This window comes from Pogonomyrmex barbatus, unplaced genomic scaffold, assembly GCF_055798465.1.
Source record: "Pogonomyrmex barbatus isolate J1 unplaced genomic scaffold, ASM5579846v1 scaffold3, whole genome shotgun sequence".
NCBI lineage: Eukaryota > Metazoa > Arthropoda > Insecta > Hymenoptera > Formicidae > Pogonomyrmex > Pogonomyrmex barbatus.
In genome coordinates, this window is record NW_028297127.1 from 20,063,190 (window position 1) to 20,082,611 (window position 19,422).

Genomic DNA, 19,422 nt, shown 5'->3' on the forward strand with positions numbered 1-19,422 from the left:
ACGTCGTTTCCGCGTTACTCGCCTATAACATAACGGCGATATCGGCGGCGGGCGTAATGGCGTGTCGGCGTAACGGGCGAATAAATTCCCGCGCAGCATTGCGTTAATTAACACTTTACAATGGCACCAATTAAAAATCATAAACTGGATATGCGGCGAATTGGCGAGCGGGGAGCGTTCGCCCGCGCGGGCAAGAGGCGGCAGTGGTCGCGTGTCAGGGCGCCGACGCGGGTCGCGCGTCGCGGCGCCGGGCGCCGCTTCGGAGACGCTGTTCGTCGCCGCGGCCAGTGCACGTTCATCTTGAACGCGGAGCGCCTCGCGCATTCCCATTCGCAGTTTCTCTCCACCGAGTGATTCCGTCTTGTCCCCCGGACGACACCGTGTTGCACGATGTCGGCACGACGTGCGTGACGAGGGGGGAGGGAGGGGGCGCCGGCGAAGCAGGGAAGCAGGCGAAGATCCGCGTCGCGATTACTATGCGAGCCGTCGAAGCGAAAGTTTCCGCAGATCGATCGAACGGCCCTTCCGCTCCCCGATGCCGGCGATAACTTTCATCCTTTTTCCCTTCCCTTGACATCGCTCGCCAATAAATTTCACGCCGACGCGCCTCAATTGTCCCGACCGTGTGTCAGCCTTTAATCGCGTTTAGCACGCGCCTCTGCGAGTACGTCGTCGTCGTCGTCGTCGAACGCAAATTCGCGTCAGGGAACGTTTTACCTCGGGCAACCGACGGTATGCTGGTTGTACAAGCGTTCGGTCTGTAACGCAATTCCCTGGTAACAGGTGATACGTTATCTTCCTATAAGTGCAGCAGCTTGTTCGTCGCTCGTGTTTACGCGTCAGCAATTTGACGCGAGTATGCACCATGTGCGACGAACGGAGTGGATGGATGTCATCCTAGCGCGATTCGTTTCTTGAGAGAGATCGAAGAAATACGACCGTGTCTAACGAGACAATGAAATGTCTTTTAACGCACCTTCAGGAATTTTCCATTACATTCCTCGTACTTGTCGCTAATTCACTTTCCGCCGTCTCTCAAATGCGAAATACGTCGCACCACGTTTGATAAACAATTCTAAATTTCAATCGCTCTCGCGATCTTCTTTTCTCTTGCCGTCGACGTAATATTTGTCCGCAAACGTGACGAGAGACGTGGCGTTCTCTACGCAATTTAAACAGATAGTGTCAATATTTTCACGCTTTGTCACAGTGATGCCCACATCGCGGCTATACACGGCAATGCGGTTGTTCAACGCGTTTCCGAATCAAGATGCATGTGCCCGTATAATTTGAGGACACCGCAAATTTAGTCGTTGGTGCTTGACACCTTTGAATCGGATCCCACTTCGTACGCTTTTATGGTGTACAATCGCTGAATAAATTATCCTTTATTCAGGATTGTTATGTTCAGTTTTCTATTATAGTCCTTGAGCGGACTATTTTCAGTCCAAAAATTGATTCAGATCATCTCTGTTTTCGTCCACAGTCATGTTGCTCTTAAAATAGAAATAATTCTATTTCTATATCAAGTTTTGTCACGTATAATAAGCAATATCTATCGTATTTTGTTCGAAAATATGTGACATATTTTCTACTAAATATCTCTCTCTAATTAAATTCTGTTTTGATATAGATATATCTGTTTTCGCTATAAATTTCATTTATTTCATACAAGATGCAACAAGTTTTTGTGCGAAGGAAAGAATACCTTTTAAGAAATATTCGGTTTTAATATCTGATTTTTAATAATCTGGAATTTTTTAATAATATAATTTTGTTTGCGCTTTCGTGAAGCGTATATGTATATGTAAATTCGGTTCGCGTAGCGCGCGCGCGTGTGGGATGTGTGTGTGTGTGTGTGTGTGTGTGTGTGTGTGTGTGTGTGTGTATGTGTGTGTGAATATTTTACTTTTTTCCAAATTAGTTTCCAGATAATGTAGCGCAAAACGTTCTTGACCTCGAGACGCGAGATATGCAATTTCGAATAAATTCCACACGCTGTTAAGTGATTTGCTGCAAAATTCCCAACGTATCAAATTTCTTATGTCATTACTTCTCTCATCTATAATTTATCTTCCTAGAATACTTGTTGAATTCTTGTGTCATTATCGGATAAGCAAGATAATATACTTTTTGACACATTATCTCACATTATCCTTTCTTCATTCCGTTCGATAAAATGAGTGAACGTGATATTCCAGCAAACTGCAAACGGTAAAATGTAGATCGGCGCATTTCTCTTTACGTTTTCTGGACATTACTCAAACGGTGCGGTGACTGCAGGCATCACATCTCGTGACTGTCCTCCTCTTCTCTCTCTCTCTCTCTCTCTCTCTCTCTCTCTCTCTCTCTTTATCGTTTATATATACGTATACTGAGAGAGAGAGAAGACCCGTTATCGCGCGCGTGTGACAAATCGGCGATCGAACACGTTCCGGAATGAACTGAGCGCAATGGACATCCTCGTGTTCGTTTCGTAATTGGTGCCGGGGAGAGATACAAGATAGGAGAATAGAGAGAATATCGAGAATCGACGACGGGGCGGCCGTCGAGATCGAGAGGGACGCGAGCAAAATGAGGGCCCCGTTGCTCCTCTTAGGCGGCATTGTCGTACTGTCGCTCGCGGTGGCGAGGGCTCTTTCATGTGTGTGCTCGCCGCTGGAGTGCGACGTTCTCACCAACGAGGACTGTCCCGGAGGCCTCACCTGGGATCCCTGCAGGTAGGCGACGTTTACCCCTCACCGTCTAAAGAGAATCTCGAAAGCGGAGCTCCGAGCTCAATACCGGAATACCGACGAGTTCCTTGGAATGTGGAATCGTTTGAGCGCTCCCGCGCTCCCTTTCAGTTAAAAAGACCTTACTCTTCGATAGGTTTATTATCCTTATTTGACTTCTTTTATTGGCCGATCGTACACGGAACGGTTCCGCTATTATTCGCAATATGCGGAAAAGCAGGGAGCGCGGGGAAATTTGCGTCGTGGAAGGTATTTTAATAAGGTATTCGATAATATCGAAAAAAAAAAAAGGGTAAAAATGTATTATATGTAGGATTTTCTTAGGCAAGTGTATCGTATACCTATATAAACCACGATATAAACCACGTACGATATTCGCATACTAATTGCCATTATATCTTTTCTACCGCAAAGATGCCATATCACGCAAAAGCATAATTTTCAATTTGAAACTCTCTGGACTCTCGGACTCTTTGTGTTCCGTTGTAGCAGTGTGTTGTGTTCCACTACGCGTTGTTGTAATTAGTTCCGAGTACGGGCGAGCAATTAAAACGCGCGCTACAATAAGGCCCGCTACCTGCGTTTTTTTTTTCCTCTCCGGTAGCGAGAAAACGCCGTCCTTTGTTGTTCATCCACCTTTGTCCGCCCCTCGTACGCGAATTGCGTTTTCGCGTTAGCGACTCATTTGTGGAGAACGGCGGTGGAGGGTGGGAGGGGGGAAGGCGGGTAGCGTTACCCAGGGTAAAGGTAAGCCGCGCTCATCGAGAAAGACCTGCATGCGCTAAGGATGGCGCAGCCCCGAAACGTTATACGATAGCGTATATCATCGACGTGTTCGATATCCATGCGGCCGACACGCGAGATCCATGCCCTTGGGTCTATTTTCTCCACCCACGCACACAGGCGCGCGAGCGATTGTTACGCCATTGTATGCACACACACACACACACACACATGCACACGTTACACATTATACACCGTATATATTCGAACGCGGGGGATGGGGGGGTTATGCACCTGAGTTTTAGGTGTGCGCTTGTGTTTTATGGATCGTACAAACAACCTGATGCAGAACAGGTCCGCGCTGGTAAATGGGGAGCGTTAAGAATAATATATAATGAAGTTAATAAGTAATACCTAGAACGTGAAAAGATCCTAAAGATTCTGCAATTCGAGGAAATAACTTGTATTAACAGCACATATCATAATTATAGCGCGCTAAAGCTCTACTTTGCTATAATTTACATTCATCCCGTGAATTACGCTCGCGCCCGGAAAGGAAATAATGCTATCAATTATTAATAAAATAAAAGCCGCATTATTTAATGTGGATGTAGAGTGCAACGTATCGTGCAATATACAATCATATTGCGTGATAAAGCGCGTTGCAAGCCACAATCTCGCGAGTATTATCGCCTTTTTAGTGTATATATATAAGAACGAGTGTACAGATACATCTCCTTTAACAAATATTTGCGAGGGAAGTACCAAGATAAATTTTGCTCCTCGCGGGCGCATATGAAGCGCGATCGATGGCAGCTTCATGTAAGTTTTGCGATAACAACGCATTGCAAAATCAGATTGACGCGCGTGTCGATGCGTGGGTGGCCTAACGAGCTATTTTATATAGAACGGGATTTATATAGGACAGAAAGGAAAATAAAACGGCATTGTTTCTGTTACCAGCTAGCGCGATAATTCGCAAGAATAATTCATTTTCTATGCGAAATAATGTTGGAGGATATTTACAAGAAGAGCGTGAACTAGATCTTTTCTCTTGTAACAAATATATGGAAATGGATATCGCATGTGTGCGATGTACATACGTTTCCACCTGGAAAGATTAAATTCTTTTGAACGCTTACGTGTTACACCCAAGTTTTAACTCCACAAACGATTCGTAATCGTAAAATGACGGTAATATCATTATACAAAGATACTCCATGTAGGTCAAACTTGATTAGATACTCTGTTAGATACGCGCTTGTAAGGCAACTCCGATGACTCATTTTAGCCACTTTGACCGAGTACATTTACACAATACGTAATTAGAAAGCCTTTCATCTCTTCTATATTCACGAGTGGTGGGCGGATAAAGCGGCTCTTCAAACCGCGGCTCCTCTCGCAGCAGCTACTCGCGAAGCGAATTAGAAATGTGCGGTTAAGATTGAGATTTCGCCTTCGTCCTTTTTTTTCTTCCGGCTCTTTACGGCTCGAGAAGGTGAGTTACTCGTGAGATGAACAATTTCATTCGTAATTGCGTTTCAAGTGCGAGACAAAGATTGATGCCCGCGCGAGAATCGAATAAGAATCGCGGTCGAATCGAGATCGAGCTGTGATTTATGCGTTAGATTAAATCTTCGAATGAGAGAACGCGAACGCGAATTTCGCCGAGGAGAACGTAGGTTAGGATATATTCGTATCATTGGCAAATCCTCGCGGTCTTTACTCGACGCTTTACTCATACGATACCCGTGCGATCGCAAAGGCGGATTCTCTACGAAATTCATACAAGACCTCGGGAAATCTTTTCCGCGCGATCCGCGAAAGCTTATCCGCCAAGCGTTTTCCGTTTCCGTTTTTCAACCGCCCTCCCGTACCCCGGCCCTGTGTGTACTTCGCCCTGTGTGTATTTCCTACGTGCGGTATTCCAGCATGCGCACGATAATACAGTCGCGCGCGCGTCGATACGTACAATATGCTGATTTCGAGAATGTCGGAATTGAATTTCAAAGGGGAAACGACACGCGTGCGCGGAAATAGAGAAGGAATTTTCCGGAGTGGCCTCAGACAGTTATAGCATTTTTCCCCGAAGGACCTTTGCGAATTCAATGGATGTACCTAACGTTTATTGCGCGGTGGAATTTTCCAGAAGGGAAGCTTCTTCCTCGGCTCTTACGAGGAGAGAGAGAGAGCCTCGGCGATTTAGGAGAACGGGGAAAGATCGTTACGACGATCTCGGCGAACGATAGCTATCGCGTTTCGACGCGATATCGAAAAGCTAGCCGAATGATCTCGATGACGAGGCGAGGATAGAGATTCGAAGAGAGGGAAAGGGTTTTTTACGCCTCTCGAGTTCTCTTACGGAGCAAACGTATCGCTTTATGCAAATTTCCCGAGCGTCAACGAGACGCGTCGACGACGGGGCGGGTACAACAGGTAATATATCGGCGCGGATCACCGGCAAATTGTCATTTGAAGACAACGTCGATATCACGTTATCTTTTTGCCCGTCCATGTCCCGTCCATGTCCCGTCCACGCTCCAACGTTATTTCGTTTGTACGTGCGTTATCGATACCACGATATCGGGAGAGAGATACGTACCCCGTGCGCGTAATTTCGCGGATGCAACTGGAATACGCCCGGACAGAGCTGTCCGCGCGTAATGCATTTCGATGAAATTTCTCTCGTTCCTCTCGTAAACTTCTGTCCAACTGCAACGTTAAACACCGGTTTCAGATTGTTTGGAATCTGAATCTCGTATCGTTGTCTCGATTGCGGCTCCGACTGATTTAACGCACGATCGGCTATCACGCATTCGCGAAATCTCGTCAAACGAAACATCGTCTCTCGCTTGTGAAAGAGTCGTCACAATTCTCATATATATATATATATATATATATATATATATATATATATATATATCGTAAACATTCTTTCGTTCTTGTCTCTCCGATTTGTAAAGGAAAAAAACCGATCCACATCCTAAATTCTGTATAATATGACGTAATAAATAAATCGAGAGTAGTATATAACATTTGTGAAATATAATACTTTTCCGATACGCTTTACAAAATCTATTTCGAAAATTTATCATATCAAATATTTATATTGCAGTTATCATCAAAATAATCAATTATTTTTCACATCTACTTTTCATTTTTCTAATAAAAAAAAAAAATTAAATTTTTAGATTGCCAAAAAAAAGTCAACATACATTTTGTGATATTTCGCAATGCTGCATTGTTTCCGCGACTGTTGTATGATTAATTATGTTTTCTTATCAGCGAGTATGATTGGATTTGAAACTCATATTCTATGAAAATTGGCAAACACGTGATTGCACGTTCTTTCGTGAAATGACGAAAGGACACGCGGAGGAACGAAACCCCCAAAAATACATTCGACAGCGTATTGGGAATTTATCGGAAATTTGGATATTTAGCCATTCAACGCCATTGTTGGCCGTAATAGTTGATATGCAAATTAGTAATTACAAAACGGGACAAATTACACTTTTTGTGTACAAAGCAAATGTATATGTAACTATCTACGCACTATTGATTATTTTTTTTAAATAAATTTATTATGACCTATCATTCTGAAAGCGATTGTGTTTTAAGTACAATAATAAAGTGAATATTTGTAATGCGCTTTTAAATAAAACAAGCAGTAATTTCTAATAAAATTTTTATTTAAAGTTGCTTTTAGAGCAATGCCTAGGAATATATAAAAAACAAAAAAAAAGAGAAATGTAGGCATGTAGGAGCGTCTTAAAAATTTAAAATTTAGCAATTTTTAAATAATTATATGCTTGTTTTCTATAATAGAATTAATGAATGATGTAATTATGCGATGTCGTTGATTGTTTAAGATCAACAGCAATGATATTTTAACATTGTATATTATCTTTTAACCTTATGATTATGTTACTATTCTCCCATGAGTTACGTTTCTTGCATCTTATAAGAATGCGCAGGAACTGAAAGCTATATAGAGGTAGATTGTTTCACGGAAAGCGGTAAGGAACATAGAAGGAGGAGAAGACTCGTCTCGTCCTCGCTACTGCTACTGGGACGACGTAATAAAATTCCTGGTTGCAGTTGACAATTTTCCGCGAGATTATTTTCCTTGCGGTGCGCCGCAGGCTGCGCCTTGAAATTCCTCCGCCTTCATTCTTTTTTCCGCCAGAACTTCATAAGACTATGCTCCGTGCTGCTGAGCATAGTCGCGCGCGAAAGTGATATGCACTTGCATAATACGTAGAAGCTTCTCAATCTCTTACATCTCGATTCAAGTCAAGTTTCCTCAAGATAAAAATGCAAATGTCACCGGCACCTGCATGGTGCCTTTACATCGGATTGTAAATCTGGCGATGGTCCGTCGTGACAGATGTGATTTTAGTTTAAAAAAAAAAAATAAACGTATTTTATCGATAGTTATGAGTATTGTCGCAAAAAAAAAACATTTCATTTTTATTTGTAACAATCTAAAATGTTAAAAGTAATGTTACAAACATTAAATTGTGGCATTAAATCCAATCCGTATTGTAAATTTTAAAATTATTTTGTAGTCTTCCTTTCTACGTAAAATATTGTTATAATGATAAATTGACACAATATTCTAATTTTTTGCAGGAATTTTAATTATTTAAAATTTTTATTCTCCGTAACAAATGTGTGTAATAATTATAGCATTATGAAACTAATAGGCTCATGTCATTATTCTAACTGCTTTTGAAACGAGACACACGCGAAATCATATCTTTTCGTTTCGCGGATGTAAGAGAGATATAAAGCCGTTAGAAGGAACCTTTATATCTTTAAAACGTTTGTATCCCTTTGTCGCCCGCAGGATTTCTTGCAAGAAAACAAATGGCCGTATATTCGAATCAAAGTGAGAACCGGGGTAAACTCTGATGGCGTATGTATCCGCCCGCTCGTTTCGGTCTATCTCATCGTTTTATACATCGTCGGCAACAACATTTTCCATTATTCGTTTTTCGTCGATAAAATAAACGAGCAGCGGATTAAGCTTTAGTGATTCTGAGGCCAAGCATTCCGAGAGCTGAATATATCTCCGATACACGTTACCGACGAGCAACAATAGCAGCGAGAGCTAATAATACCATTCGCTTATATCACATAACTAACTTTTCTCGTTTCCGTTCGCGTGGGTGAAATTTGTACGGCGGCAAGAATTAATTAAAAATCTTTTTCCCGAATGATCTCTCTCTCTCTCTCTCTCTCTCTCTCTCTCTCTCTCTTTCTCTCTCTCTCTCTCTTCCCTCCTCCCCTCTAATATTTTAAACAATAAAAGTACGTTGCGCATAACGTCGAATGTGTAATCTTATTACAATACAAAAATGCATGCGATACCTAGTCTAATTATAACTTTCCGCTCGAGCTATTTTACGAGCTTGAAGTTGCCTGTCCCGCGTAAACTGACTTGATTTGTGTATCGAGCGTGTCCCGTACTGTATAGTCCCCCATATATATATATATATATATATGTATATATACATATATAAAACGATTGACCGAGTTTTATATGTCTGCAGATGTTGCAAAGTATGCGCGCGTGTGGAGGGCGAGCCTTGCGGCGGCCTCTTCGGTTTTTCGGGGACCTGCGCCGTCGGCCTGCAATGTGTAATCATGAATCTGCTAACTCGCACTCGGGAAATGGACGAGGGCGTCTGCACGAGTGAGTATTCACGAGAGAATTTTTATCTAAGCGGAGATTTCTAAACAATGGGGAAGATGTCCTTTGATGAAAATCAAATGTAATCACTTGTGTCGGGACGAGTGAGTCTTGACTTTCCTCACTGGTACGCTTACGGTGCCGATAGAAATGCTAATACAAACATACATCTTCGATGTAAAGGCGTGTCACCTTTGCCGCAATCAGCTAAATTAACAGCGGAATAACAATATCGATCAGTATAATGGACTTTAATAACAGATTTTCTATTTTTTATCTTATAATTAAATTACGTTAAAACGAAAAGTATCTGCAATTTCTAAATTTTATAAAAAATGTCAAGCACACACACACACACACACACACACACACACACACACACACACACACACACACACACACACACACACACACAATGTTTTAAATATCAATGTTGGTGCGATTTAAAATATTCATTTTTTAATGGTGACATGTCAGTTTCATCACAACCAGCAGGACAACGAGGATTACTCGTATGTATTCCTCAGCGTATGTTTGCGATAAATGCACAAAAATAATACAGCGATTGTTTCGTCGCGAGAGGAGAATGTAATGTTGTTCGCATTTAATAAGCGCAAAATCGACTATAAATCTTCGTGTAAAATGTACGCCTGGGTACGTGTGTGCGTGCGTTGATACGATTATACCGCGAATGTTGTTTGATTTATACTCCACCGTAAAGCTATGCACTATTCACGAAAATGATTGGATAGCTATGAGAGAAACTAGTCATGATGAATGTCGATAGTTATTATTTCATGATTTTAATTCGCGCATTAACAGTAAAAATAACATCGGTTAACGTAAATATCGATATTTTATTTCACATTTAGTAATTATAATTGAAAGATAACGTCACGTTGTGTAAAATATTTATTGAAAACGTAAATATAAATTTTGTTCTATTTTTTCTTATATATTTTATTAATCAAGTGTGTGTGTGTGTGTGTGTGTGTGTGTGTGTGTGTGTGTGTGTGTGTGTGTGTGTGTGTGTGTGTGTGTGTGTGTGTGTGTGGTGTGTGTGTGTGTGTCGATCAATAAAATAATTAAGAAAAAAATAGAATAAAATTTATATATATATATATATATATTGAAATTTGTGATATATTAGAACATGGTAATTATCGCTTTTTCTTTGCGCACGCACGCGATATCCATTTTATCTTTTCCAATATGCGGCAAGGTCATGTAAGGTAATCGAGGTCGTCGGTTATATGGAGCGACATGTAATGATAAAATCAATAGCTATTATCAATTTTCTACAACAATTAGAAATCGCAGTATCCGTTTTAATATAATCGCTATAGTTCCCAAAGCTGAAGCTTTCCTAGTAATATCAATCCAAAGCAAGTTCCAAACTTTGAAATTTCGTGCTGTTAATATTCCGCGGTGTGTAAAGCACGCTTATAATTTATATGAAGCGCAGCAGTTGCATATGAGTAATATTCCATATACTGTGTTAGACTACGTTACAACGTAGCATGTGTATTAAGCCCGGATGTGCTTAAAGCATTTAAAATCGACAATCTCGTTTTTATTCGTGCAACTACCATCGTTTGCCCGAATTAAAAATATGTTACAGCGGTCGAGGTCACGGAGAGAAAAAAAGATTGCGTCGTCGTCTGTTTCTGGAACTTGGATAGGACTCTCTAAATGGAAAAGTTAGTTTAGGCAAAGTCATGTTTGTGCGAATACATTACTTTTCACTTAGAAATTTTCCACCGCTCCTCGTCTGCGCTAAGTATTGACTTAGTTCTCCCATATGAGAATACTAGTTCATCACTTCATACGCATATTTGAATCTCTGTGACACACATGTGGGAGTTACATAAAAAGAATTCGTTCTCCTCGAAAATATTTCATTATACCTACGATAAAATTATGATAAAAAAGTATGCTATTTACAACGGTTTAATTATTATGGAGATTTTATCTTATAATTTAATTTTCCATTCTTTTTCGCAAAGATAATAACAAATTAATATAATAATCTAAATAATATAATAGTTTTTCTTTCTTGTCTCTTTATATCTCCCGTTAAAACAGAACCTACAAGAATAATTTTAATGCATTATCGTCGCGCATGCGAATCAATGCGAATGTTATCGTCGCGCGTAATATCAGTCTAAATCCATTAAGATGTATCGCATACTGTCATATTTTTCTGTTGCATTTTGAAGTCGCGTATTTCGATTTGTGCATCGTTAGTCGTCATTATTGTAGGAGAAATGAAAAAGTTTAATGGAAAGTACAATTTTTACTTGAAAAACTTCGTACAATTATCTATTCGTACACATTTGTAAGTAAAGTAAATCTACTTTCAGTAATCACTGGAAATTCTGAGATATTCTGTACACTTCTTAGAATCGCTTTTGCTACAGCACAATTTTATATAAAAATTAAATATTATATTAATTTTAGAATTTTATATAAAACTTTTTGTATTAAATGTGAGTAGGAATGAAAGGATGTTTAGTGATCCTTTGATCTAATTTGCGTTTTAATAAAATAATCGATAATTATTCCGAAAAAGGATGCTTGCTTTCATTTTCCGATTCATCGAATAATCGAGTCACAGATGCGCGTTTTTCAGATATTCAGTTTCACCGTGAGTCCGTGTATTTTTCTCTTTTTTTCTCATCTTTTCCACTGGCTCGATGTCCTTTGCTCCCCTTGAAAGTTCTTAACGCTTTGAACAGAATCGTGTTGGTGAATCTAAAAGTGAGCGATCCCGCACCGTTCGCGAATCTAATTGAGCGATTTTTGAACTTGTTATAACTCGGATTTTCCAAACTTCCAAGTCAAACGATAATTTTAGAGAGTGGAAAAGGAAGTAATTAAGGTCCGCGAAGTAGTACGAAAAATATTCTACACTCTCAAAGGCTGGATTTCTCGTGTAATTTTGTTCGTGCAAAAGGGTTTCGTTATTGTACGAATTCAAATATTGAACATCGAATTTTACAATTATTTAATTAAATAATGATAAATAAGTTAGAATAAATAAACCGTGACGTATCCATACCGATATATAATGAGGCTAATAATGTATACGTAATAACAACAATAATAATAATAATAATAATAACAATAACAAGTTTAATAAAATATAATAACATTATTATAACAACAACGTTAATAATAAGTTGTAAACTGAAATTGATATCGCAAATTTGTATAATCATAGCCTGCTGTTTCTGAATAAATTAATATCAATTTCAAAGTGGCGTGTATGTGCGAGTATCTAGATGTTAATAAAAATCGCCGATAAAATCCGCGCGACATATTTTTATCGGTTACGTCGCTTCGGGACAATTGTTAATTCGTCAGAAATTCGCGGGGCGACTCGAAAGGGTATACAGACGCGTTTACAATCTCGGATTTTATTAACAAGCTCGACAGAGTGAGCGATCGCGTCGAGTGCGCCGAGTGTCCCCTGATGGCGACGTGCCAATTCGGTCGCGCGCAACAATCATACGAATTTTCGCCCGATCAGGGTGTCGCATCGTCGATCCTCTTTCAAAAATCGGACGGACGGCGAAAATGCGAAATCGTCAATATTTGGCCCGCATTAACAACGTGCGGGCGGGCATCATCACTTTTGCGTGATGCGTTTTCGCGTTACTTCGTACGCCGCGCGTCCAGTCCGAAATGCGGCAACGTGCCTAGATTTAGCCAGCACGGAAAAACAAGATTGTTTAACGACGGGGGATTTGACTTGGAAATACTCGTCCCTCGATTTTCCGAAAATGTTCACGCCGCGCTCGCGTTTAAACGCGCTTTTCCGCGTCGAGCCGCGATGCGGCTTTTGTTCCGCGGACGTTTGACGGAGGTGGACGCGAGGTAATTCGTATTTCGCGACGTTTACACTTCAATGACGGGCCAGACACGCGAGAACGGGTACATTTGTTTCGAAAGCGATATACCTGACGTTTATGATACTTTACGTTTGGCAGTCGCGTCGAGTGCCACGCAATCATACATCGTTGCAAATTAATTATATTTAACACTTAATTATATTATATTTGTTTAACGCCTTCGCGCTTTGACATAATATTGTTTATTTGGATGGCTGCCGCATAAAAGGTATCCAAACGTCATTTCAATTTTAATAATTTTGTGTCGGACACATTTCGAGAGAAGTCTCGCGTCATGATTCCGTTGAGCTTATAAAATCTTCTTCCGTAATATTATAATTATTTTATTTTGAATGTATAGACGCGACGTTTATTTTATCCATTAAGGTACATTTATTCCAAACACAACGGACATGATTACATATCGGTGGTATTTATTTATTTGCTCTCGCCTCATTAACCTCATTTCGGAAGTAATCTGCGAGTTAGTACAAGACTATAGTCCTTGTATATTCACTTCCATTATGGTTGATACATAATTCCGCCGATGACGTCGACTGTAATACTTGATAGCTTGATTCTGTTCGCACAGAATCAGTACTGTAAAATTAGTTGCACTGTTCTCCTGTCTCAAAGCAGAGGAACTATCCCTGTTTCATGTGCAGAAAGGCAGTAAAGGGGCGCTTGTCGCGAAACTCAAACTCGAAACTGTCTTCAACTCGACACTTCCGATGAACTTTGACACTGGCATTTTGGAACGCTTCAATAATAACTGCTCTTGTGAATTATCTTCCCATTATTATCTTAAAGCAGACGGTAATTGAGTTAACCCGATTCGATCTTCCGTGTGCTTCTATGTGAGATACTTGGTCGCTTCTTTCCTCGTTTTGTTTCTTGGCGAAAAGTTTTCCAATTTGTGTTATATTTCACCTCGCTCCTATTATTAGTTCTGCTTTGCTTTACTGAATGACGGGAAAGATAATAAATTATAAAGAAAAGCTAAATTATTATTAACTTCATAAACACGACCGGACTTTATCGTTCCTACTTGCGTATCTACTGGAAACTTGCCTACCCCTTTCGCGTTAATCATTAAGATCGCGCGGGGTGAATGGGGTTGAAGTTTTTTAACTGGGAAAGAGAATCATGGATTCCGGCGAAGTCCCTGTTCTTATTTGGCGCCTCTCACGAACAGGACACGCTTTCGCACTCAAATTTTGTGCACGTCGCGAATGCGAGCGAGCGCTGCAGCGACCGGCTGCTTTAAGGACGAACTCGTGTACGTGTCTTTGGAAAATGAAATTGCTTCCGATTTCGCTCTCTCTTCTCGTGATTTCGCGCCGCGAGAATGGATTAGCCGACTTGGGCCTGCCGGTGAGTTTCGCATGGAGCAAAATCGGCTTAAGTCACAGCGGTAACCAGCCAACACCGCCTGGAAATTGCTCCAGACTGCTAAATAAATGCCAGATGAAAATGATGACCTGGGAATCCCATCTGTTTTCACTTACAATCCGTTATATGGATATTCATATATGAAATCTGCATTTTTTATGACGTGACGTGACGTGACGTGACGTGACGTTACGTTGTTTGCCTTATCAGTTATTCATTGGCTGGTGATTTTTAATTGACAAAAATTGCCCGTAACTCCATCGATACGTTATTTATAGCAAATAATAATGTAAAATCGTGTTTATTTTGTTTATTTTGAAAATATTGCCTCCTGATTTTCTTCAGCTTTCATTATCCGGAGCTTCATTAATACTATATAAGAAAATTAAAAAGCAATAGCGTAGTAATGTATGTATAAAATGCATGTATAATATCGATAATTTTTAAATTTCAGATTATGACCTAAAAAGTAAAATAATAAATTTTCTTGTTCTTTATATAGCTTCATCCAAAACGATTTCATATTTGTCTACATAACGGCAGTGTATCCGTATTAATAATAACGATGTTTATAACATTTATTTACAAAAGATAAAAATATTATAAAATGTCTTCAAATTTTATTTAGTCTTTCGGATTCTTTCAAAGTTCAAGTAAGTTATAAGTATTTGTGAGTTAATAAGTATTAATTAAATTACAACGTGGCTTGTAATCGAGTGAACAGCGAGATACTTCGCTAGATTGAAGCGGTCCTCGGGCTAAAAAAAAAAAGAAAGAAAGAAGGGAAAATACGTGTATCGGAAACAACGGACGGGACGGAATGTGGGTTAAAATAATTTTGTTACATGCTACGTCTTGCGTTATGTTTCGAAATACGAAGAATCACAGTTGATTCGGCCGCGTGACTCGTTACACGCGAGTCAACGGGCGGGGAAAAAGCGAAGGAAAAAAAAGGTAGCGTTATCGCTCGTGTATGCTGTATGCACATGCAATCGACGAATCAACCGGGCCACGAGATTTCAAAAACGAACGTCAATCAGACGGGTCACCAAACTGTCGCTGGGCTAACACAGTTTTACGGTGCTGCCGGCCCTGATCGATTTCTTCGTGCATCGACGACGTGCGCATTTAGGCGAGTAACCCCTATACACGCAGGTACGAAAAATATACTCGCTAGGTAGAGAGCGAGAGAGAGAGAGAGAGAGAGAGAGAGAGAGAGAAAGAGAGATTCGCTTTGATACATCTCTTCTTAGAAACCTTCATGCAGAAATGGAGTCGACGATGCTGTATATTATCCGAACACCGTTGCAGTTTCGTGGCGAGCCGCGAAACGACTTTCCCGATTCGATGTAACGTATGACAAAGCGTTGTGGGTGTAAAGGTCGATTACATGATTTCGATAGGGATACATTGACGTCATTTTGAATATAAATCGCCCACTATCGGTCTGCATATAGGATATATCAATATCGCCCCCGATGAATTCACTCCGTGACTAGTGTTTTACGAAACACAATTTTATACCTTTGTGTAAATTAAAATTTATCATGTCTGGTACTCGCGTGAGTAATATTGTGTACGACAAAATCAAGTTTACATATTTTTATAGGTCGCAAGGCGCGGTTATTCACAGCTTTAGCTGGAGAAAACATTTTCTCTTATATTTGAAACGAGTTTTTTTTCTCTCTTTTTTTTTTTTTTTTTTTTTTTTAAACATGGGTAGCTTATATACATTTATAATATTTTTCATGTCACGCGTAGCTTAAAGTATGCGAAGCTGTTACTATTTTCTATCGTAATCGTGATAGTCATCAAAAAAAAAAAAATATTTTTTTACACACAGCATTAAACATCGGGTATCGTGCGAGATCTGTAGTAACGATACGTTATTAAAACCTTCGAATTTCGCAGCCAAACGTTATTAAGAAAATTAAAAGAAAGTATTTTTAGTAAATTATATTACACAGCGAAAGCGTGATTTTGCTATCGTACGTAAGCTCGTTCCTGATTGCAAACTCGCTAGCTCGGAGAAAGTTGATAACCAGGGAATTTTTAATCAATTTTCATCTGTAATCATCTAAGCGTTATCTCGGGGGCGGTCTGGCACATTTAAGAAAAGAACTACGCACGCACACACACACAGGACCGTACACACTCTCTTCCATACACCTGCTGGCTCGATCTAACCAATGCATATGCACGGTCTCTGGTCGACGTTAGGAGCCAGGACGCTCAGTATTCATGGAATATCGTTGCTCGAACGTGGGGAGTTGGTAGGGTACAAATTAGTTTAGCCCCCTTCGTATTTGCACTGCATCCTTGCCGTGGCAGCAGCAGCGGCAACTGCAGCAACAGCAGTGGCACCAGCAACGGCATATAAAAATATTTCCGCACGTATGTGTAACTCCGCGAAAGTTTCCGCGTCGGTTCATACGTCAGGCACACACCGAACACGAATATCCCGCATCTTAACTCTCAGGATTCGACATCCTTTCGCCATCCTTTCGCCATCCATCGTAGTTGTCGCGTACGTAGGAATTTTCGATGCTGCTTAAAGGAATTTCACACTGCCGCTGTGCGGAACGAAGGGCCGCGTCGCGAGCACGCCGACAGCTTTGCCGATAACGCGTCTACCCTGATTTAGAAAGGTTCAATAGAATTTCGCGTACATATTTTTTTGCTAATATCTTCAATGGCTCTCGAGATGCGATACGTTTGTCGTGTGATGCGCACAGAGAAAAAGAGAGAAGAAAGGAGGGGGCGGGAGCAGGGAGAGGGAGAAAGAGGGGGAGCAGATATACAGAATGCAAATTCTATTTCCTGCGAACTGTTTGTGAATATAATTCATTCATTTTCATTTGGCATATAGTACCTTACTGAAAATTTGACTCCGTCGACAGTTAATAAATTACCGTAACATGTCCGAGGGTTTCACGCGTATGCGTGCGGAACGCATATTACGAAGAAATTAAATGCAATTCCCGCGAACGGAGGCATGTCATTTAATATGTATTCCATAATTATCATGGGGCAGAAGTAGGTTATTTGACTTGCATACGCGTGTTGGATACATTCATTACACAATTGTAAATATGCCTAGCGCGTCGTTTGACATTCCGCATGAACAAGATTATTGCGGAATATTTTCCGCAAGAACGATTAACGAAACGGCACGCGAATGCCAAAATTTACGAATTTGACGTTGACAATGTCCGCCCATATTAATGATTAATTGATGCATTTAACGTGATTTTATAATTTTCATTACGTATATGACTTGAATGTTGAATATTGCTTTATTATAGTCAATCATATTATTGTTAACTTGGAATTTAATTGCCTGTTTTACGGAATTATGAATACGGAAAAATGAGAAATCTGTCAGTTAAATTAAAGCAATTAAATTGATCGAGGTGGACGGATAATCTTCAATCACATCTCGATATTGCAATATCGCAAAACATTGAACTGACTTGTGAATTGATCAATTATACTTTTATTTAATTATTATTTATCTTTTTCCTCATATTTTCGGAATCGCACGTGTGTTTCTATTTCTGTTCGGATTTATCTTTATCTCTCAGTGCAGAGCGCGCACCGGGTTATCACCCGCTTATGCTTACAGATTGCTCGATATTAGTTCGCTGCACGTACGGCATGTCAGCGTCCGTTTTCTGATATGAATCAACGTTTATTACGTCGATTTATATAACATGCGTCTCAATTAAAGCGTAATTTATTTTAATTGCGCTCGGCACTGAAATAATATTTGCCGCGCACGAAAATTTTACGTGTTAATTTAAACGTCGGCCACGTCGGGCCGGTGAGGAGAATAAAAAAAAAAAAAAAAAAAAAAATAGGGCAATTTCGAGTAGCATTTATTGTCGTGTTATGCTAACGACCAACCTCCTCTATTCGCCGTATTTGTCACCGTTATATTTATGGCGCCTGTTGATAACTCGAAAGAGCAACGCTCTTCGTGAAATTTTAGGATACAGGTGAACTGAATGATAAAACATTTATGCGTAACACGTCGTGTTTATATGTAAATAGACCGCTGTCGCGTTACTCCAGCGTGCAACTTTTTGGACGCGAACAGGAAGGAGAAAATTCGCTGAAGAAAGGTGCGCGCGTGATATGACGTTTTATGCAAATGGCGATTCCCCCTGTAACACAATGTACGGTGGACAGTCATAATGTTTTGTCGCAAATGGAAGTTTGTAGAAAACTTTATACGTAAAAAAAAGCATCATCGAAAGAGCTTGCGATTCATGCGATACATCGGGTAGAACCCGTAGCGAATTTATATGAAAAAGAATAGAATTTAAGTTTCATGGAATAACATCAACCATCAAGAAACTTTAGAATAATTTCCTTTTTAAGTTATATATTATGTGGAAAAGTCCTTTTGAAAATTCTTCAAAATTACCGTTTGGCCGCTCCTATTTCGTTCGATTTTGGAATTCAATGCTCGTCGCATCGCGAAATCGGAGGATTACACCGTTGAATGGGCGTTTTTTTTTCGAAGCGATATATTTTTAGAAAACGTTCTCTAATCGGTAAAAGGCGAAACGTTATCCCTCGTATAATTTCCTGAACATGACAGGAAGGCCATGAGTTCGCTCGGCCGACGAGCGCTGAAGATTCTAGGGGAAGCAATCATTATCCTACGAAAGAGCGCAAGGGGTTCATTGAAACGAGACGAGGCAGCTTCCATGATGTTATCGCCGGAAAATAGGAGAAAGGAAGACACGAGAAAAGAGACAGAGGAAGAGGGGAGGAAGGGGTGATAGCGTAAACGGCGGAGGTATCTGAACATTTACGGGCCATTTCCTCGCCCGCCTCCTCATAATGACACTATTGCCTTCTTGGGGACTGAATGGTGGGTGGCAGTGGTGGGGGAGGGAGGGGGGGTTCTATCTCGAAGTCGCTAACCATGGTCATTATTGGTTTTCGCTTGGTGCACTAGGCATGTAAATTC

General features: G+C 40.3%; 1 protein-coding gene across 9 annotated transcripts in view; it reads left to right on the forward strand.

Annotated features, from left to right (window-relative positions):
• Window positions 1–275: 275 nt before the first annotated feature.
• Window positions 276–19,422, forward strand: part of cmpy (crimpy) — a 251,626-nt gene continuing 232,479 nt past the window's right edge. For 2 of the 9 annotated variants that reach the window (XM_089080546.1, XM_089080547.1), the window contains exons 1-3: window positions 277–783; window positions 2,202–2,720; window positions 9,017–9,159. In XM_089080546.1, coding sequence (XP_088936672.1) covers window positions 2,575–2,720; window positions 9,017–9,159 — 289 coding nt within the window. In that variant the 5' untranslated portion in view covers window positions 277–783; window positions 2,202–2,574. Of the gene's footprint in view, window positions 2,721–9,016; window positions 9,160–19,422 lie in introns of all 9 variants that reach the window. The other 7 variants (XM_089080549.1, XM_089080548.1, XM_089080541.1 and 4 more) reach the window with 7 other exon arrangements.